Source organism: Macaca nemestrina, chromosome 8, assembly GCF_043159975.1.
Source record: "Macaca nemestrina isolate mMacNem1 chromosome 8, mMacNem.hap1, whole genome shotgun sequence".
Classification (NCBI taxonomy): Eukaryota; Metazoa; Chordata; class Mammalia; order Primates; family Cercopithecidae; genus Macaca; species Macaca nemestrina.
Window position 1 is genome coordinate 58,958,269 of NC_092132.1, and position 23,823 is coordinate 58,982,091.

Consider the following 23,823-nt stretch of genomic DNA (forward strand, 5'->3'; position numbering starts at 1 on the left):
ATTTCCTTTGGTGTTATACACAGACTGTCCTCCACCCTAAGGTTATATAAGTATTTTTAAACTATCAGAAAATGAGTCATGTGTGGGAGGGTAGGGAGCGTTAACTTTAAAATCCCACTGACAATAACGTCTCTTCAAAAAATCTAGTAATAAACTTAATACGTAAGAGTCACATGAAGAGAATAAAACTTTACCAATAGAAACAAAGACGTAAGAAAAATGATATGATATATTCCTAGATTTGAAAATTTTAACACTGAAATATTTCAATTAGCTCCAATTTAATACATTATTTTAAAATAAAAACACCAACTGATTGGTTTTGAGTGTTTTTGGTCGGGGCAGAGGAAAAGGAGGGGAGACTTAAATATTCAAACAAAAGCCAAAGAAAATTTGAGAACAGTAAAGGTATATTTTAAAATGCAAAGTAATAAAAGGAAATTTATCAAAATAGTCTTTTAAAAAGCACCATAAAGTGAAAATAATTAAAATGGTTTGACAGTGATGTAAAAGAGAAGTAAAGAGAACAAGCAAGATACTAATGCATAACAGTGGCATTTCAAATCAATGGGAAGATAGATTAGTCCATAAATGTTGAAACATTTGAAAAGAATGAAGTCTATAATTCACACCACTCATACAAAAATAAGTGGCATATGATTTGGCATTTTTACTTTAAAAAATGAAATTAATGCTCTAGAAGACAAAATAGCTAAAAAAAATTATAAACATGAATATAACATCCCATTTGTTCTTCAATCTCATCCTTTTAATATATCTTGCACACTTTATGCTTCTGACTCTTTCCTGTTGAAAGTCTAAAATCTAAAATATCGAAGATAATACACTTCTATATGCTACTATCCTTAGGTACCTGGTACATTACAGTATATCACCATATGACAATAGGTAGTTTTCTGTTTTATTTTTTCCATCAGTTTCCCTGCGTTCCATGATCAATGCTCTTATTCTTATAAGTTGCTGCCAATTAGATAAGGGTTAAGAACAGAAATGAGGATAAGAGTAACTATGCTAATAATAAAAATAAATTAGGAGATTTTAATAATTCGGCTTAGGGCAGAGTACCTCAGTTTACAGACAATAAACAGCCAGACTGCAATATTAGAGGGGTCTTAACCTGGTTACTTATTGTTTTTAAAAGAAAAGAAAAGCCTGGGTGTGGTGGCTCACGCCTGTAATCCCAGCACTCTGGGAGGCCAAGGCAGGCGGATCACCTGTGGTCAGGAGTTCGAGACCAGTCTGGTCAACACGGTGAAACCCCGTCTCTACTAAAAATACAAAAAAAAATTAGACAGGAATGTTGGCATGCAACTGTAATCTCAGCTACTTGGGAGACTGATGCAGGAGAATCACTTGAACCCAGGAGCGGGAGGTTGCAGTGAGCCAAGATCGCACCACTGCACGCCAGCCTGGGCAATAGAGCAAGACTCCATTTCAAAAAAAAAGAAAAATCAATACAGAGGTCATTGTAATCTAATAAAAGGAGAAACAACTTGGAGTCCTAAGACTTCTGTTAGTTTCTCATTATTAACCCAAGGCACTTAATTTAATCCCTCTGATTCTCAGTGTCCTCAATGACAAATCAGGAGTCGTAATCTTTATTTAAGAAGTGATTGTAAGATCAGTAAGACTGGGAATTTTAAGGTGATTTTTATTTTAAAAATTAGATCAACAAAACAAAAGACAAAGACAAAAAGAAAAGAAGGTACTAAAACCTGGTGCCATTTAGCACAGGTCCATGATCATTATTTCCCAAGAGGATCACTGTATTTCAAAGGAGAGCAGCAACTGCTGCTCAAAATTATAAATACTGTCGTGGCATTGTTTTGGTTACTTAGACTCCCTTGGTCCACATCTATTTTCCAATTGGTTCTCCAGATTTGATTCACCTGATAGCCTTTCAATAAGTTCTTTTTCAGCTCAAATTAGCCAGATCAGGTTTTTCTTTTTTCTTTCTTTTCTTTTTTTTTTTTTGAAGAAAAGAAACAGAGCCTCACTCTATCTCCCAGGCTGGAATGCAGTGACGCCATCTCGGCTCACTGCAACCTCCACCTCCAGTGTTCAAGTGATTCTCATGCCTCAGCCTCCCAACCAGCTGGGATTACATGCATGTGCCACCATGCCCGGCTAATTTTTGTATTTTTAGTAGAGATGGGGTTTCACCATATTGGCCACGCCAGTCACAAACTCCTGGCCTCACGTGAACGACCTGCCTTGGCCTCCCAAAGTGCTGGGATTACAAGCATAAGCCACCATGCCCAGCCTAGGTTTTTCTTACTTTAAGAACTCTTACACATAGATCAAGATAATTTGAAAGTTAAACTTCGGGTGTACTGTCCATTGGTCCTAGGCAAGTTACAATGAACTGAAAATGTGGTGAAAATAAGGCTCTAAGTTTCTTATACAGAACAAAAGTAGAAGGAATTATGTAAGTGGTTCTTCAGTGGAGTACCTATCAGCTTCATCAGGAGAACTATTTCAAAAATACATGCCCATTATTCACAGAAAACAAAATACAAATATCCCTTATAGTTCATCCTTACTTACAGTGAGAGAAATGCTATTTAAATAACACTAAGATACCACTTTAGTATCTAATTATGAACAATCCCAAAGCTTGACAATAGATTTTGGTTAGGCTTTGGGAAAACAGGCACTCTCATGTACAGCTGGTGTAGACACAAAATGGTACAGGCCCCATGGAGAGGAACTTGGCAATACCTAGCAAAATTACATGTGTTTTTACCCTTTGACCCAGCAATCTAGGATCCTATCCTATTGATACATGAGCAGAAATAATAAACAACTTTTGTATGAAGTTATTTGTTGCAGCACTATTTGTAATAGCAAACAGTGGAACTCCAATGTCCAGCAATAGATTAGTTAGCTTTTTTACATCTATTCAACAAGGTATGGTGCAATAATAAAAAAGAATATTCTGTCATGAAACAAAGTCCAGAATAATACTATAAAGTTAAAAAAAGCAAAGCACAGAAAATTATGTAAGAATTAGGGGATTAGGAGGAGAAATGAGATACATATACTGAACACATATCTGCTTATATTTTCAAAAAGAAGCAACAGAAAGATAAAGCAAAGCTAATAAAAAATGTGAACCTACAGGGCAAGGGAGAGAAGTGGGAAAATGGGACCAAGTAGCCAGACCTCTCTGAAGGCACCTTGGTTTTGACTCTGGGACTATGTAAATGTCTTACAAGGTTATAAAACAAAATTAAAAAAACAAAACAAAACAAAAAAAACACTGAAAAAAAAATGAACTTAACTAATTATCAATTTAGTGACATAACCAAATAGAGAATTACTAAGGTACTTTAAAACATGGTATTTTGATTATACATCCTAAAGGGGGAAAACGCACAAAAAAAATCTTAAACTGCAATGAGTGGACCTATTGTTTTTGGTAATTTTTTTAATTACCTTTTTTCCCCCCTTTTTTCATCTCCTCCTTCCTCTGTTTTTGGTAATTTTCATGTTATTTTGAACTGGTGTGGTAGGATAAAACAGATAATATGATAATGTCATTTTGAATGAAGATTTTTTGATTAAGAGAAGGGAGTTACAGGTCAGGCACTGTGGCTCACATCTGTAATCCCAGCAATTTGGGAGGGTGGTGCAAAATGATTGCTTGAAACAAAGAGTTCAAGACTAGCGTGGGCAACATAGTGAGACCCTGTCTCTAAAAAAATTTTTTTTTAATTAGCCAGGGAAGGTGTTGAACGTCTGCAGTCTCAGCTACTTGGGAGGCTGAAGCATGAGGATCACTTCAGTCCAGTAGTTTCAGACTACAGGGAGGTATGTTTGTGCCACTGTACTCCAGCCAGGGAGAGAGAGTAAGGCCCTATCTCAAAAGAAAAAAAAAAAAAAAAAGATATAAATATAAAGTCAAATTAATTTAATTTTTTTTCCTTTTAGTAGAAAATGGTACTTACAGACTACAGTTATTATTATGAATTGGAAATATCAGCATGAACTAAGGATGTTAAAATATTTTTTATTTTTTGCTTTCTACAATAAACATTTCCTAGCTCTGTTAACTGAAACCTCCCAGAAACAACTAACCTTACAGTAATGAGTACCATGGGAACTACAGCACTGTGTAATCCCACTTAAATATTTGCCCAATGATTGAACAAATGACTAAATGTAAGAAGGCCTTTAGCATCCTGCTCCATCCTATTAATCATTTAAGGGTCAACTCAATGATACTTTTCAAAAGCCCAAATTCTCCCACCATTACAGAGGCTTTATCTTCTCTTCATCCAGCATAGGTTCAATAAATATTTACTGAATAAATAGCATACTTTTGGAGGGCATCTACCTTTGAGGCCTATTGCAACAAATACGCCATAGTATGAATCTAAAAGAAATTATATTTCTGGAATAAGTCTGCTGAATTAGGTATTCAAAAGAAAAGTTTATCAGGGAATCACCATATTAAATATAAAAATAACTTACCAGTTACTTGTAACTGCAACCTTCCACCGTGGTTATTACTAGTATCAGACCTTGGTGAAGCAGTGGCCATGTCCCAAAATTCAGCTAAAACCTATTTTTAAAAAAGGGAATTTATTCATGTGTTAGATAAGAGTTAATAATTTTCAAGATATTAAAACTACTTTTTAAATCAACTAAGAAGTTCTCAAAAAGTACAGGGAAATTATGAAGCCTATTACCATCCCATTAAAACAAACCCTAAAGTTAGTTGAAATAACAGAAAAAATGGTGAGTAGTAAGCAAAAATAAAAACAAACATTAGAATGTTGCCCTGCTGCAGGAACGCTGGGATCCAGAGACAAAGCACTGGGCCTGCTACAAGGGGAAGGAGCTGAGATTCCCATACTAAGCAAGGGCCCAAGTCAGTAGAAACTCCTAACATACGGCAGAAGCATATATATATACATGTTTTAGGAAGGTACCCCAATTTAAGCCATTGGGAGTACCCAAGACGAAGACCAACCAAGTCCGAGTCTATAATCTTAAAAATCAAATTTATATGAAAACAAGCCACTAGTCTGGGCAACAAAGCGAGACTCCGTCTCAACAACAACAACGAGAATCTCTATCCAAACAAGACAAAATAAAACGCACAATCTACACGGGGTGGGTGGGAAGCCTCAAAATACAGTAAAAACTACAGGAAAAAACTGACAACTCGGCCATTGTTGTGGATGATTTCAACACATCCCAATTAATCATAAGTCAAGCAGACAAAAAATAATAATGAACAAGCAGGATTTAATAACATCAACAGAACCTCACAACCAACTATTAGAAAATAAAAATTTTTCTCAGGTACTCATGAGACATGAGTGACAATACAAAAAAACATACACTGAGATACAATGAAAAGCTCACTAAATTTCAAAAAATGTTCTAAGTCTCTGTCCGTAATACAATTAAGTTAAAAATCAGTAACAAAAGATAAACTTGAAAAATATGAATAGAATTTAAAAACACTTCTAAATAATTAATGAATCAAAAGAAACCATGTTGGAAGTTACAAAAAAAAAAAAAAACTAAGAACTGAGAAACAAAAATACCACATATGAAAATGTATGGGAAAAGTTATACTTAGAGGCAAATTTATAGCCTTAAAGACATACTAGGAAAGGAAAGGTTGAAAACTTATGTGTTAGTAGGTCATCTGGTAAGTCTGAAAGAGAAAAACAGAACAAACCCAAAGAAAGGAGTTAATAAAGAGCAGAAACTAACGAAGTAGAAAGAAGGTAACAGAAAGGATCGACAAAGTCAGAGCTACTTAGAAAACACTAAGATAAATAATAAATGTCTGATAAGACTAATGAAGGGGAAAAAAATGAAACAAAATAGGAAGCCCTAAAACAGACCGATGCATGTAAGGACATAGCCATATAAGAGATGTAGCAATGCAGATCCACGAGAAAAGGGGGATACTTAAATAAACCTTGAATTAGCCATATGGAAAAAAAATGACACTGGACCCCTATTGCACATCATATATAAAACCAATTCAAGATGGACCAATGACATAAATATGAAAGGGAAACAGTAGAACTTTTAGAACAAATTACAGCAGAAAACTATTGTTTTGTGTCCTCCCAGGATGCAAGGATTTCTTAAGTGACAGGGGCATACTAACCAAATAAGAAAAGTGTGAATATTCACACCTGTAATCCCAGCACTTTGGGAGGCCAAGGCAGGCGGATCACCTGAGATCAGGAGTTCAAGACCAGCCTGGCCAACATGGCAAAACCCTGTCTCTACTAAAAAAAGACAAAAATTAGTCAGGCGTGGTGGTGGGCACATGTAATCCCAGCTACTCAGGAGGCTGAGGCAGGGAGAATGGCTTGAACTCGGGAGGTGGAGGTTGCAGTGAGCCGAGGTCACACCACTGCACTCCAGCCTGGGCAACAGAGTGAGACTCTGTCTCAAAAGAAAAAAAAAAGTGTGAATACTGACTACATGGAAATTGAGACTTCTGTTTATCAGGACATCATAAAGAAAATGAAAAGATATGCCAGAAACTGGAATAAATTTGCAAAACAAAAAACTAAAGATTAGTATTTGCTACTATATAATACTTACAAATAAGAAAAAGACAACACATTAGGCAAAAGGCTTAACTGTAATTATATAGAAAAGGAGATTTCTAAGGCCAACAAAGATGAAACAATGCCAAATCTCACTGCCCATCAGAGAAATACAAACCACACAGATGTCATTTTTAAATTCATTAGAATGGTAAAAACTAGGAATGTTGATAGTGCCAAATAATGGCAAAAAACATGCAACAGTGGTGGCTCTTATATACCGCTGGTAGGCATTTCAGATGGCAAAATCCTGTTGGAAAACAATTTGGCATTATCATTTAAAGTTAAACATTTGCAAGCCCTTCAATGAGCGATTTTGAATTTTATAAAATTTTTGTACCTGTGTACCAAGTATAAGCATTCTTCATAACAACAAAAAAAGTGAAAAATACTCAAATGTCCATTGGTAGAAAATGGTTACATAAATTAGGCTAACTCATGCAATCGAGCATTATACAGTAGTGAGAAGAATGAACTAGGTGGGGGTCGTGGCTCACGCCTGTAATCCCAGTGCTTTGGGAGGCCGAGACGGGTGGATTATTTGAGGTCAAGACCAGCCTGCCCAACACAGTGAAGCCCCGCCTCTACCAAAAAAATAATAATAATAATACAAAAATTAGCCAGGCGAGGTGGCAGATGCCTCTAACCCCAGCTACTCGGGAGGCTGAGGCAGGAGAACTGCTTAAACCCAGGAGGCAGAGGTTGCAGTGAGCTGAGATCGTGCCATTGCACTCCAGCCTGGGTGACAGAGCAAGACTCTGCCTCAAAAAAAAAAAAAAAGAATGAATATAGCTATAAGCAACAACATGAATGGATCTAAGAAAAAGAAGAGTAAGTAGAAAAGAAAAGAAAAAAGACAGATGAGTTCTGAGCATTAACACCTTCCTCTCAGTTCTGTCTCCAAGATTTAACATTCTACACTGAAGTCATAAGAAATTCTTCCAACTCCTAATGACAAAGAAGAAATGAATTATTTTGACAGTTATCATGACCTCATCTTTTGTTATTCATTTCCTTTGAAAACACCATGATTCCATGATTGAAAAAGAAATCCAGAAATGTGGGGTACTGTGGATCCTGAGCCTCAAGAGTTTGACCAACGAGCAATTACAGGAAGCCCAGTAAAGAACTGCTAAGGTCCAAACAGCCACCAAATAACAAGCTGTCAGTCTTCCAAGGAGTACTCTGTGAATCTCATGGTAACATTTCTGCACACAATAAAGAAACTAGTGTACAGAAATGTTTATTTGTCTATGATATAGCAATATCCACAGAGTCCAAAAATAAGTCTTCACAATTATTTTCTGGTTATAAATTTGAATTTGCCTATTCAGATATTTCTGTCTATTTTTATGTCTGCTCAAACATCTTTTATGATGTTTCAATGCTTTCCTTGAAATGTATAAAGATTTGTAAATTAGATTTTCCTCTATAATAAAATACCATATGTGCAAGCTTTAAAAAGCCTGCAAACATGATTATGAAACTCAAATCAAACAATCATATTTGTGGTATTTTAAAAAGAAAAGATGGAAACAAGTTCAGGATAGCAGTTACTTTAGGGGCTGGGAAAAGGTAAGAATATGGAATCAGAGAGGTCTTCACAGCTCTTTAACCACACTGGGATTGACCTAGTTCTTCAGTTGAGCAGTCGGTTCACAAATGGATTTTATTATTGACTTCTATGTGTTACATATAATCTGGTACATTCAAATCACATGGTTTTTTTTTCTTGTTTAATTTAAAGAATGTATGGAAGGCACGGAAGTAGACACAGTAAAGTATAAATCACTAATTAATCAAGTGTGATTACTGGAGACTGTGATGCAAAAGAAGGACAGATACAGCTTTCACAGATGGCATTTAGTCTTCCAAGAAAAAGACACTTCTTCCTCTAGGCAGTAAATGAGGGACTTAAGGATAGGTGAACATATTGATTCATTTGGAGGTAGATTAAAAAAAAAAAAATCAAAGACCCTTACTAGGGAACTAAACACAAAGACAACTACTGAGAATAAAGGCAAGAGGCATAGATTACTTATTTGAGAAAAATCTTAAAAGTTTACAATACCCTGGAGACGCGGGAACAGTGCCAACCAGGTAAAAAATTATTCACTTTATTACATGAAACTCTGTGTACTCTGATCCCCACCCCCAATCTATTTTTCTCTGTATTCTATATAAACTCTTTGATATCACCCAATCCCCAGACTCAAGAGCACATGTTCTGGTAACCAGTAACTGCAAATTTAAACTAAAACCATGAAAGATGGTTCAAAAAATGATACTTACCTTGCCTTAAAAGGGAAGAGATACAGCAAATAAAATTATCAATTTCAACAATTATTCTCTACACTTCATTTAATAAAGTTATATGACACTTAAAAGATAATGTACTATCATATATTCTCCCATCTGAGCATTACAGTAACACTGTGTGAGGAGGGAAGCACTCTGTCCATCTTAAATACGAGAAAACTGAGTCTCAGGAGTATCAGAAGTCTAAAGTATTTTTTATGACCACATATTACTAAGTCTACATAATTATCAAAATGTATGAAGTCTCATTATTAAATGTGGTCTTAGTTTAAAAAAATTGTTAATCACTTACTATGTATCAGGAACTGCTAGACACTGGGGATACAAAGATGAGTAAGACACGATTCCCTCTTTCAAGGAGCTCATAGTCTGTGAGGAGACAACCCTGTAAACAAATAAATAGCTTTCAGTGTGATAATTCCTAAAACAGATGCAAAAGGTAAAGTACTACATCCGGGGCACATAAGAGAAGGTAGACAATCCATCCTTCAGGGATCAAGAAAGGGATCACAGAGAAGATAACCTCTGAGGGAACCGCATCTTGAAGTGCGTAATTCTTCGAGAGAGAATTAGAGAAAGAATGGAACGTCCAGAGAACTGCTTGCATAGTGCACAATGGAACATACGGAGAATGTAATGTGATCAGGCAAACAAAGAGGGTCTAAACTGCATAGGATCCTATGTAATAGTTTATATTGTATTTAAAATATACCATGCATAGTACTTTAAAGTTTATCTTGATGGCTTCAGTGATGAGAATTGCATTTTGGAAAAATAACTTTGGAAGCTGTGGGGGTTAGATTTAAGATAGTGAGCTTATCTGAACTAGAGCACTGGCAGTATGAAAGAAGACACTGAGGATACATATAAGGTCTTTGACCAGATGGCTATAGGATGGCTGAGGGTTACAAAAAAAATAAGAATCTGAAAAACTAAAATTTCCCACTTCGTTGTCTGGGTGGATGATGGTTCCCTAACCAGGATAGAGAGAAAAGTAAGACTATTTGACTATTTGACTATTAGGGAAGAGTGCAGTGGGAGAGATTACTAGTGGGAGATTGTGAGAAGAACAGGACCCATCAAGTCCAGGATGGGGTCATATGAGCTAGTGAATGGAACGGAGATCCATTACGGATCTAAGTAAGACTATTTTTCACTTCCAGTTCTGCCACTTAAGAGCTGTATGACCAAGTTAACTTTTCCATGGCTCATTTCCTGTATCAGTAGAATAGGAAAAACAAAGTCATCTATCTCATGTTACAATGAGAATTAAATGAGATAATATATGTAAAAGACGTAGCACTTTGAGTATGCAGCACGAAGTAAGGACTCAATAAAGACTACCTATTGTTTTTATTGTGGAAGAAGGAGGTTAAAAATACAAGTTTCATTTGGATATGCAGTTCAAAAGAAAGTTGCTAAAAACCAGGTATAATAGACAGCTAGTTAGAGAAGCATGCAGTCGAGGAAACAGGTCCATGGGGAAGAAATATTTTGGAGTCACAGTTTATGTAAGTGGCATTAACTTCCATGGAAGACAATGGGCTTGTTCACAGTGGAGATGTTTTGGAATAAATATTGAGCAGAATGAGAGAGTGCTGATCAACTTCTGCTGAGCCCTGTTAATACTGTGCTTATCACAAGCCCTCAGGGACAACAATCTGCATAACGGTATGACTTTTATCAAGTTGTCCTTGGTCCCCAGCATATGAGAAGACAAAAAAACTGTATGATCAATTTAGGCTCAGGAATTTAGAAAGCAGGGTTGGCAAAAGAAAAAACGAAGTCTGAGTTTTAGGTCATAATCTACGCTCAGAGGGTATGGTCAGTAATATCTAAGCTAATTATGTCGGTCCAACCCTGTGAAAATCCCCAGGCTTGTATAAAGGTTCACTATTATTCAACTGCAAAGAACAGAAAAAAGTCCTGAATGTAGATAATAAACTACATTTCCAGTACTCAGGTTATAGATCTATCAAATCCTCATTTAGAAGGTATATCTTAATTGCCTGCTTACTTCAAAATGTCTTTCTTAAGTCAGAAGCAAAATTGTGAAAGGAAGAAAGAAAGAGGGAGGGAAGGAAGGGGAAGGAAGGGGAAGGAAGGGGAGGGGAGGGGAGGGGAGGGGAGGGAAGGGAAGGGAAAGAAGATTCAATTCGAACAGATCTGATTCATTCTGCACACTCTGCAGTGTTAAAGCTTTGAAAAGTCAAATAAATACTGTCACATATCTATGTGCCTGGATCAATTAATAAACATACTTATTGGCTGCATAGTTTATAAAGTGGGTATGGCAAGGATACAGAAATGGTAGAAGACAAAGTCCTGGCTTCAATACCGAGTCTAATTTTGACGACAATACTAATACATAAGAAAAAACTCAGTAACAAGATAGGATGATATGTAACAGAGCAGTTTAGTCCAATAAATGTGGAACCTAAAAGGTTAGAAAGCCTGCACTTAGGCAAAGCTATTTTATCAAGCATAAAATGTAAAACTCAATGAATGTGGCAAAGATAAAAATGGATGAACCATGCAGTCTCTCCCCTCAATATGGCTAAGATTCAGCAACTCTAAAGCATAAAATAAATATTTCATTAAAATGTAAACTACAAAATAGAGGATTAAATTTTAAGTTAAATTATATATAGGAATATAGAAATATTACTTCTACATAGAAATACTGTTGGTCATTTCAATGACTTTATAGAATGAGAGAGTAAACAGGAGGGCGACCAACTCGTCCCAGTTTGCTCAGGAACATCAGGTTTTAATCTTGCATCCTGGGAAACCTCTCAGTTCTGGCCAAACTGGGGTTTTTGATAATCCTAGCGAACAGTGTAATGGCTCTAACTGCCTAGACAGCTCTTTTGATGTATCTCAAAGAAACTTTTCTAGTGGAATCCTGTTATAAAAGTATAATTCTGTTAGATTTTTCATTTCCATGCGACCTGCAAATTCAGAAAGGAAAAACCAATTTTATAGGAACGACTCATCACTAGGGCTCAAAATCATATCATTGGGACTACATGTCGGGAGAAGGGAACAGTAAGAGGTTTTCTCAATACCTTTTAGCCCTCCGAATCATTTACTTTTAATAGACTCTCTGTCCGTATCATCACCACTGATCTCTCTACTCAAGGCATTTCCAACTAGTGCTACTGTTCTTCCCTGGCCCATGCCATCCTCCATCATCCCCATGCCATCATACCCCATGCCATCGCAGCCTATGCATCTATGCCAACAACTCACCTGTCCTGTATCTTGCTGATCTCCGTTCCATTCACTAGCTCATATGACCCCATCCTGGACTTGATGGGTCCTATTCTTCTCACAATCTCCCAATAGTAATCTCTACCACTGCACTCTTCCCTTAGAATTGGTCTGCTTAACTCAGGAACTATAGTCTCTCCAGCACTCTCCCACACTCCTTCACTGTAGGGGCCCTACTGGCAATGTCATTAATACTTTACATTTGCATAGCACTTCATAGTTTCAACTTTTCACATGTTATGTCAAGAAAACAGGCTAAGTACAATTGTTTCCAATTTTACCAGTGCCACGTTAATATCACTTTTCACTTCTATCTCCCATTGGGCTTTTCTTCCCAGGTTCTGTCTTTATTGTGCCTCTGTCTCTACCTTCAAATAAACTTGGTGTTCTCAATGTACATATCTAACTATTTGGGAAAGAAGCTATCTAATTTCTTTTAAAGCTTTTTATATACAAATAGAGACGGGGTCTCACTATTTGCCCAGGCTAGTCTTTAACCTCTGGCCTCAAGTGATCCTCCCACCTGGGCCTCCCAAAGTGTTGGGATTACAGGCATCAACCACTATGACCAGCCAAAAAATTAAAGCTTTCTTGTCCACACTTGACCTCTCCCTATAAATATCACGGATTGATCCACTTATACTCAAAATACAAGAATGCCCCTCTTCTGATAATTTACAAGTGTGCTGCAGAATAGCACTTCTGAGCTGTACCATTCCAGTGACTTGAAGAGTACTTGCAATATCTACCAGAAAAATGACAAATAAACATAGAATCTACAGGTACTTGTTAGCCTCTGACTTTAATTTGGGTGTTTATTTTAACCTAAAAATGCCTATCTAACCACAGGACCTAATAATTTCAACTATCTTTCCTCTATCTTTCTGTATTTTTGGTCAATTTCAAAGTTCCTTTAAGTGTACAATATATGGCCCTTTAGGAAGTATTTCTATGAGAAAAATGTATTTTTCTTCAAAATGCCCAATTTCCTAAGTTAGTATGAATACCCAACTCTTACTATTCATTATCACTCAATTTCAGATTTTCAGCCAGAGGGAGATAATACATTAATTTTTAATTAACATTAATACATTAATTTTTTTCTGAGCCTGTTAGTTCTGTTTTCTCTTACTCTCTAATTTTTACATCTTCTTTTCCAGTAACATAAATCTAAACCTTGTTTCTTGACTTTTCTTTTTCAGATATATCTCACATCTCCCCTTTCATAAATGCAATCTCTTCCTATTTTTCAACCACTTCATTTTCTTATAGAAAGTGAGCTTCTATTCGATTGTATTTTTAATTTTTAATTTTACTTTATTTTCTTTCTTTCTTTGGAGGCAGGGTCTCACTTTTGTCACCCAGGATAGAGTGCAGTGGCATGATCATGGCTCATTGCAGCGTCTAATACTGGGCTCATGCCACCCTCCTGCCTGAGTCTCGGGGACTACAGGCATGTACCACCATGCCTGGTTAATTTTTTTGTTTGTTTGTGTAGACATGGGGTCTCTCTACACTTGACTCAGGCTGGTCCAGAACTCCTTAGCTCAAGTGAGCCTCCCACCCCAGCCTCCCAAAGCACTGAAGTATTTTTTATTTTTAAAGTTTTATTACTCTCAAATAATTACACAGAAAACTCCTCTGCTTTACAGTAAGTTACCTCAAAATTTACCTCTCATTAACATGTATAACGTAAGCAAAAAATATTCTTACATTAAAATGCACCATACATATCACAGTTTTGAGCTTGAAGCACCAAATCTTGATTTTTCTGTAGATTCCCTTTTTAATGCCAATTTTAACCATTTCTAAGCTATATGAAAGCCTTGTTCTCAAAATTATTCTATGATCAATCTACTCTAAACTATTAGTTACAAAATGAACACAAATTTTTTTCTCTCTCAAAGCAACCAACACATAAAATTCACTTTATTTACAGAAATTCAAGTCCAATAACTAGTGAAACTATTTAACTCAATTCTCTTTTCATTCTCATTAATTCTAATCAAGTACCTTTTTGAGTACTTTAAATTCCATCTATGTCCTTGCTTTCTAAATAGCCCTGCATCACAGCAAGGCTTCAGTAATACCAGAAAATATGATCAGAGCAATTTAATGTGCTCTTCTATCAGAGTTCTTGTTCCAATTAATGACAAAAGTTACAATTACATACCCAAAGCAAAACTAAACTAACCACCCTTTCAAGGAAAATGTGTTTCACGTATACTACCTTTGTCATTTTAGTGACAAAGCACAATAAATAAAATGAGCAAGACCACAGACAATTTTTTTTTTTTTTTTTTGAGATGGAGTCTCACTCTGTCGCCGAGGCTAAGTGCAGTGGTGTGATCTCGGCTCACTGCAACCTCCGCCTCCCAGGCTCAAGTGATTCTCCTGCCTCAGCCTCCTGAGTAGCTTGGGCCACAGGTGCCCACACCCGGCTAATTTGTGTACTTTTCGTAGAGACGGGGTTTCACCATGTTGACCAGGCTGGTCTTGAACTCCTGACCTCAAGTGATCGGCCCACCTCGGCCTCCCAAAGTGCTGGGATTACAGGAGTGAGCCACCATGCTCGGCCCATAGACATATAATTTAACCTCTTTCAGTAGCCTTTGTTAAGCAAAACTTAGGGGAGCCATTGTTTTTGGACTAAGCTCCTGCATTAGGCCCCAAAATACCAGACCAAGACAAAATGAAGCCACTCATGCTAAATGCCACATAATCAAACTAAAAGTTCAAGGAAGCAGATAGTCAAAGCAGACCATCTTTCCCTGAAAACAAATAACAGTCTGCCTGAGTCAACATCATAAAGAATTCCCCTCTGCTTTAATCCTGACATTAACCAGTCAGCTTTTTCTCTGTTGTTGTTTCCTTGTCCCCATCTTACAAAACCCAGCGTTCTGCCACTACCCAGCAGACGTTCTCATTCTATTTTGTAGAATGGAATAAAAGCCAATTAGATCTGTAACAGACTGTGAATAAAAGCCAATTGAATCTATAACTAAATTTGTGATAATTTTGTTTTTTGATACCTTCAAGGTAAGATTAGATAAGCACTTTGTGAATTATCAAGTACTATATAAACGCTAAATTATTAAGCATGAAAAATGCAATATTATAATATTAAATACAAGGAACAATTTTAAATAATGAAAGTTAAATAATGCATTTTAGAAAAATAATAGTCCTGCTACATTTATACGATTTGTATCAGTTAATTCTAAACACTGAGGTGCTTTTGAGATACTAATCCCAGCTTTTAAATAATTTCTGATGAAAATTTCTGTAAAAAGACACTACACTCAATCCTGTCCTAGCATTAAGTCTTTGAAATTAAATATGCCCTCCTACTTTCTGAAGTGGTATACCTACACACTGTCATCTTCTAGGATAATGTCTTCCCTCACTTCTCCTCCCTCATTTAAACCCTTCTTTTTGGGTCATCAAACAGATTTGGGGCTCATGAATTACTTTAAAAAACAAGAGCAACAAGAAAAAGGGAGAAAAAAATTCCTTTGATGAACTCACTTCCTAAAATAATGTCCAGCTTCTTTGTCACCCACTCTTCTACCTTTGCAATTTGGTTGCTGCCCTCACCACTCTACTGCAATATTTCCGCTCCTCTTCCAAGGCCAAACAGTGGCCACCTCATATCCACTTTCTCCTGGACCTGTCTGCACCATCAGACTACAATTCAATCACTTAATAAACACTGATGTGGCCTCCATTCTCTCCCTGAAAAATACTGACATAAGCTTCTAATTTAATCTTTCTAGTAAATCAATTTACCATGTTGCAAAAAGAAAAAAAAAAAGGGTGATCAATAATTAAACAAACTAGGCATTAGGCAATTTAACAATTTTTTGAATGAAGTTTTTTGGTATATATATATATATATATATACACACACACACACACACACAAACACGGCATATTTTGAGGTGATATATTAAAACACTAGAAATAAAAAAACCATATAAAATATGTTCTTTGCTCTCAATGAGTTTAAAATTTAGTAGCAGAAACAGACAAGTGACTCAATTTTAAGTTCATTGACAGAAAAGGTTGCGCAGAGAGTAACTACACAACAAAAGGGGAGCACCTTAATATTATTTGGAGGTAAGAGGTAAAGAGTTGTCAGGAAAGAATTCTGAGAAATGGTAACAGCTGAGATGAGTTGTGGAGGACTCCAACGCAGCAGCTGCACATACAAAAGAAAAGAAGTAGAAAGGAAAGACATGCTTTCAAGACATTCCGTGCCCAGAGAGGTGAGATGACTAACATAAGCAGGTTAAATAGCAGTTCTGTTAGGAAGGGTACGGGGGAGAAATTTAAGAGACAAAACTATTAAGGCAGAAAGAAGCTATACCATGAAGAATACCAGGAAAGCCATACAGAACCACTACATTTTCAGCAGAGAAGGAATATATGTGTATTTTAGAAAAACCCCTTTGGCAGTGTTGTGAGGGTAGCCTGAAAGTAGTCTAGGCAGAAAATGGCCTGAAATTAGGGGAAAGAGAAGAGGAAGCAGAGACATTGAGGAGCAGAATCTATAATAAGAGGTGGACTAATGAGATGCAGGGGTAAAAGAAGGGGAGACGTTAAGATGTCCCAGATTTCTGACTAGGCCAATTACTTCTTACCATCACTACCACTACAGCTCTTATCTCCAAGCCCATAATTTCTCATCCAAACTAAGCACAGCTTGCTAAATGGTCTCCCTGCCCCACTCTTCACTCCCAACCTAGATCCATCCTCTACCCAGCAGTCAGACTGATCCCTCTAAAGCAGGATACATCACGGTAACTCTGTTTCCAATGTTCTCTCATTTTAACTACAACAAATCCAAACTCATAAATACCTATATAATCTGTTGCCCCACCTCTTCCTTCTCTTCTGTATCCATTCCTGCCATTCCTCAACCTAATTACTTCAAGTGCTGCTAAGGAGCCTTTGCATTCACTGCTTCATCCAACAGTCCTTTGGCTGCCTTCTCAGTCTTAGGACTCAACTTACATATGATCTCTTCAGAAAGAATTCCTGATCACCACAGGCCAACTCTACCACCTCGCCCTATTTTATCTGTCCTAGTAATTCTCAATTACTGACGTTCACATATTTTGTCCTCTCGCTTCTATCCATATTCCCATCTCTGCCAAGATAAGATCCTTGAGGACCGAGACTATCTTATTTGTCATTCTATTCCTAGAACCTACGCCAGAGTCTGGCTGGGGAAAGGCCCCCAATAAACAGTTACTGACTGAGACACAGCACAGCAAAGAGCTATATTCTGGAGGTATATTCTGTGCATGACATCCTATGAGCAGAGCTTGAGAGTAAACTGAAAGCCAGCCATGCTGTGACAGGTACCCAGTGTACACGCACTCACTCAGGAAAGGCCTACTGCATAGAGCAGAACCTAGGCAACCCCAGGACTAAGCTGGACAGCAGACAGGAACTATGAAAAGGGGTGACGAAAACCAAAAGAAAACTCCAAGGAAGAATTTCAAGAAGGAGGAAACAGTGACCAACCCCATCAAGGTAAGATCAGTAAAAACAGCAAATTATTTACTAGACAATGTGAAAGTTTCCAGGCCCTTAGCAAGAGCAATTTTCATGGAAAGGTAGGCCCAGAAGCCTGCGGCTTATGAAGCAAAAGGAACAACCAGAAACTTATTTTCAGATTATTTTGACCAGCAAAGAAAAGAGAAACATAAGTGTAAACATGTTTAGAGGATTGTTTTTAATGATGAAAGAGACCTGAGTATTCTTTACAGGCAAGCAGAAGCTGTAGTCATTGGCTGGATGATGACCACTAACACAAGATACCCGAGAAGGCAGAACTGGCTGAGATTAAACACAGGTAGAGACAAAAACTGCTCTTACTCTTGAGATTTCAAAGAGGAAAGGATGCTTGTGGGTGCAGGTATCTTTAAAAATGTCTGGAAAGGAAGTTAAGGATATGTTCCCTAATGTCTCCACTTTTCTCAGTGAAGTAGGAGACACTCTTTGAGGCACTGGCAATACAACGGTCAATGAGAATAGACAAAATTCCGTTTTACCAGGTATGTGACTAAGGTAAGGAATCTGAGGCAGACAGAGGAGAAACTTGGGCCCAGCTGAGTAGAGGCACCAATCCCCATAGACAAGAACTTTCTTCCAGCTCATTTTAATAGTACACGATTTGAAACGATGAATCTGTTAGAGTTGTTTAGAGCCTAGGTTCCAGAAGAGAAAGGGGCACACTCCAACTATTATCAAACTAGTCCTGGTCATTCCAATTCATTATTTATACACACTCACTCTCTTACCTCCATTCATTAAAATTTAGGTAGAGAAAAAAAGATGATTCTCCAGAAAAAAAAAAGTTCACTATTCGCATATATTTCTAATTCATTGCCAATTGTCCCCAATCTGGCTGCATGGCAGAATCACCTGGGGTCTGTGTTGGGCATTCTAGGTGATTCTCACACAGATTTAGATACCAACAACTTCCCACATGTTCCTCCCACTGCTCTTCTCCTTCACTTCTAATCATCTGTCCGCTCAAGTGTCATCTCTCCAATTTTGAACTAGTTGCTATGTGTCTTCAGAGCACTCTAACCATGTTTTTTTCTCTATCTCCCCTGTTGTACTATTAAAGTCTTTATTACTAAGCTTCATCGTAATTCTAGCCTCTAGTCCAATGTCTGGCCCCTTCTAAATACTCCATAAATGGGCCAGTCATGGTGGCTCATGCTCATAATCCTAGCACCTTGGGAGGCCAAGGTGGGTGGATCACTTGAGCCCAGGAGTTCGAGACCAGCCTGGGCAACACGGTAAAACCTTGTCTCTACAAAAAAAAAATAGAATTACATATACCCAAAATAAAGGAAATTAAAAAAAAAAAATTAGCTGGGTGTGGTGGTGCGTTCCTGTAGTCCCAGCTACTCAAGAGGCTGAGGTAGGACATCACTTCAGCCTGGGGAGTTTGAGGCAGTGGTGAGTTGTGATGGCACCACTGCACTCCAGCCTGGGGGACAGAGCTAGACCTTGTCTCCAAAAAAGAAAAAACAAAAAACCCTCAATAAATGTGTATTAAATGAAGACACACAGATACACAACTAATAAAACAACATATTATTATGTTAACTGTTAAAACAACAATAAAAGATGGCTAGACTGGTTAGGTTAAGAAAATACCTATACAGCACAGAACTGAAATTTTAAATTAAAATATCATTAAGAAAATACTATGCAAATGGGACAATACCCACCTACATCCTCTCCCATCTCTGCCCTAATTCTAAGATTCAAGTCCATGCTCACCTCACCAATATTTCACCTCCACAGCCCAAAACAAATGCTCAATAGAAAAAAGTCCAATACAAAACTAAAGGATCTAAAATGCTAGTTTGACTTATTAAATATTCAAAGAAACAAAAGAATATAGGACAGAGGCTTATTACACTTGGATACTCCCCAACCCTAATTAAACATTCCAAACACTTTAGAAGTTGTATGCTAAACCCCAAACTATCAAACATTAGACCCCAAAAGTTTAAGGAAAAGATGACTTCTTGGAATACAAGACAAATTTTCCCACAGAAACATTGTGACAAATGGTGGCAGGATAGCAAGACCAAGCCAGGAAAGCCCACTGGAACAGCCAAACTGTCCATACTTGACGAGGAAAACCATCATTCCATGGGGGTATGCCAGGGCTTCCACCAATATTTATTTGTGTGCATATACACTGCTCCTGCAAAATGAAAGCAAAATTCCAAAATCAATTGCTGAGACTAAAAAGCAGTACCTAAATCCCTTTGCATGATGCCTAACACAAAACAAATTATAGCTACGTTTATCCAGAACCCCTGATATTAAACTTTTGTCATAAAACAGCTTTATTTATCTCACTGAATACTAAATTCCAAGAATGCCAGGGCAAGTCCTTACCACTTGCCTCCCTCAAAGCCTGGCATACTGGAAGTGTTTAATACATATTTGCTACTGAAGAATACTTAGTGTCAACCAAATACCCAAACAACTAAGTAAATACGGGCAGTAAAACCAAATGGCCTATTTATTCTAGATGCTCTTTTAAATTAACCATCATACTTTTCATTCTGATTTGTCCCCTTAAAATTATCATCAAAATGAAAAAAGTATTTGGCTGTTAGCAGTCATATAAAAAAAAGAAAAAAGTGTAAAAATTCATGTAGAAAATATCCCTCCAAGAGTCATCAGTTTAGAAAACACTGTTTTAGACAACAAACAGTCCTACATTAAATGGCTGAGTGAGATGGGGCATCTAAACTTTACTTGGCCTCAATTTTCTTATTAAATGAGAACTGGAACATAGAACATATTGATAATTTTTAGCTTAGAATTACTTCACTGAAAATAGTGCATATTTCATGAAAATATGAAATACACAGAAACCATCCATAATTACACCAACCTCACAATGATTTACACAATTATTTTCCTCAAATACACTTCTATAAAGTTGCAATCCTTGTATACAAATCATTTTATTTTCTACTCTCCACCCCTATTTATAGTAAAAAGCTACGCATTACAAACTAGATAGAGTCGCTGGCCAATATCAAAGAACAATTAAATTTATGCTTACAGTGGTGGAAACAACTTAGAAACAATATTCTAGACAGCCACAAGGTGGTGATGTTGCACCATAAAAAGAACCTTTTTAAAAAAATAAAATAGATTATACCAACTTCCCCAAAATGAAATTGACAGTTTTCCTCCATTGCAGGAAAGGATATCAGTTACTATGTTTACTAGAAAACATTAGAAAGAAAAGAAAATGTATTCATCACACTTAGCAGCAACTATTCCAATTTTTAACCTAAGCAGCTATAGGCCTTTAAAACACAAAAACATAGGGCGATTTGGCATCATTACTCTATTATCCCACTAATCTTTCCTTTTCTCCCAGCTCCATCTCCTCCTCCACCTCTAAAAAGAGCGAAATATAATTTCACTTATCATGCATTGATGAACTTTATTTTTCCCACCCTTAAGATTCTTATTTCTCTGTCTTAAAATAATTTATACTAAAATTTAGCTATGTCAACAAAAGATAAACCTAAATGGTATCAGTACAGTTCTAAGAATGAGCTAGTGTTTTTCTTTTAATTTGCTATAATTTCTCAGTTTCTTATACAATATTATGTTTGCATATTACACCAAAGTTTTTACAGTAAAAAAAAAATATATATGTGTGTGTGTATGTGTGTGTATATATATATATATATATATAAAAGCATGCATTTGATAGTTTTTCCCCTTACCCTAGTGAACATCAGAAACAGGTTTCCCACTCCTATGCTGCAGGTTTCCGAAGACAATATAATTCAAATAACACTAAGTACATTAAAACTTGGGTTCCAAACTTACAGAATCAACGTAAGTTAACGTATAAAAAGAGCTGTGTAGATACTTGCTAGACAGAAAGGTAAGATGATAAAGCCCAAGACCTCATACACTTAGGTGGGGCACCTGAGTTATGCAGAAAACATAGCCAGTCTTAAACACAGAACCTGAACCAGGCCTCTGACTCCAAAATATAACAGCAGCAGCAAACATTTACTGGGCTCCTATTATATGTCAGTCACTTTACAAAAAAATTCTCTCTGGCCGGGCACGGTGGCTCAAGCCTGTAATCCCAGCACTTTGGAGGCCGAGACGGGTGGATCACGAGGTCAGGAGATCGAGACCATCCTGGCGAACACCGTGAAACCCCGTCTCTACTAAAAAATACAAAAAACTAGCCGGGCGAGGTGGCGGGCGCCTGTAGTCCCAGCTACTCGGGAGGCTGAGGCAGGAGAATGGCGTAAACCTGGGAGGCGGAGCTTGCAGTGAGCTGAGATCCGGCCACTGCACTCCAGCCCGGGCTATAGAGCGAGACTCTGTCTCAAAAAAAAAAAAAAAAAAAAAAAAAAAAATTCTCTCTAACGTTATCAATTATCTATTAGAGTCATCATTAATAGTCTTATGAACAGATAAGAAAAATTAGGTTGAAGTAAATTGCCCAGGGCCATGAAACTAGTAAAACTTTGAATTTGAAGCCAGATTTTCTTGAGCTCAAAGCTAATGCTCTTTTCACTACATATGCACTGCAGAAACAAAATATACAATAAGAAACGCTGAGCTAATCCCATGCCTTAAAATGAGAAGTTTGCTGTATCAATCTGAAGTTACTATTCTCTTATTTTATCAACTAAAGCTTACGTCAGGTGGTTTTGTGGGCTGTTAAGCTAGCCTTTGAAAATATCTTTCCTTAAGGTTAAGAGAGAAAGAACAATTAATCGTAAAAAGATAAATGTGTAAAAGTATAAGCACATAAATAATGGAGTAGGTAAGCTGTTAGAGATCATGCTTAATAAATAATTTCCATGTATTCTGGGAAAGCATTCAGGACAACATGACATTCACATTCTATGAAGATCAAACTTCAGTATAATCTCTTATTTCAAAATGACACTAACATTTCCATAAGTAATTGGTCACTTGAATCAAACTGATATTTTAATAGTATATTTGCTTAACTGACTTTTTTCCTAAAAATTCAAAAATTTTTAATATTTTGGCATCCCTGAAAAACACATACTTGCTGCATTTATGAAGCAGCAGAAAGCAGAGTCACGAAGTTGAGCTGAGGATGAGAGGTGATTAAAGAGAATTACTCAGAAACTCAGAGCTTCTTAATGGCAGGCCAAACCCAGAACTGCTGATGAAACCAGCACTCTTCCACAGTGTGCTCATCAGCAGCATATCATGACTCGAAGTTATGTTCACCTCAAAACATCTTCTGATTGTTTCTTAACACATTAAGAATTCTAATTTATCAGCATTTAAGCAGCCATGGAGATGTCCTAACTCTTCAATTCCAAAGTGCCAATTTCAAGTTTGAGAAGAGCACATTTTGGTAATGTAATGTAGAGAACAGTTTTTAAGTCAGACAGAACTACGTGCAAACTTCAACTCTATTTGTGCATATTTAACCTGAGTCTCAGTTTTCCTGTTTGTTAAATGAGGATACTAAAACCAAACTAATATAGTATTGTGTATTTTTTTTTTTTAAAAAAGGTGTTAATATTAACTGTGGGAAAGTGGAACTCTTTTCTAGAATCAGGAATATAGAAGGTGCCCAATAACAGCTAATTTCCTAACCCCATCCCACCGTGATCACCACCACTCTAACCACACTCTCAATTACTCTAAGGCACAGAAACTCTCAATACTTTTCTTCTACACTTCCACAACATATAGAGAAAAGTAGGTAAAGAAAGCCCCTCACACACCTGCAGTAAGGATTAGAAATTACATTTAAGAACTTGAAAGGAATACAGTACTGCCACAAAATCTGTTATAAATACACAATTTCAAGATATGTTCAAGTTATTTACATAATAGATACACACTGTTAATTCACTATTTACAAATACTCTTCCTACGCATTTTAAAGCATGCTGTAAAGGATAAATTTTCATCAGATAGTCCTCATTCTTAGAGGAAAGTATTAGAATCCAAAATACAGGGACACAATATCCACAGACCCAAAATGCAAAAAACTAAAAAAACCTGAAAGTTCATTTAGCAACAAAATCTGACC

The 23,823-nt window shown here is 36.8% G+C and overlaps 1 protein-coding gene across 4 annotated transcripts in view; it reads right to left on the minus strand.

Moving 5' to 3' along the window:
- Window positions 1–23,823, minus strand: part of LOC105477150 (WW domain containing E3 ubiquitin protein ligase 1) — a 124,160-nt gene that overhangs the window by 88,501 nt on the left and 11,836 nt on the right. For 2 of the 4 annotated variants that reach the window (XM_071068024.1, XM_071068028.1), the window contains exons 2-3: window positions 9,223–9,315; window positions 4,498–4,588 (exon numbers count right to left, since the gene is read on the minus strand). In XM_071068024.1, the coding sequence (XP_070924125.1) occupies window positions 4,498–4,567 (70 nt within the window). In that variant the 5' untranslated portion in view covers window positions 4,568–4,588; window positions 9,223–9,315. Of the gene's footprint in view, window positions 1–4,497; window positions 4,589–9,222; window positions 9,316–19,866; window positions 19,889–23,823 lie in introns of those variants that run through there. The other 2 variants (XM_071068025.1, XM_071068026.1) reach the window with 2 other exon arrangements.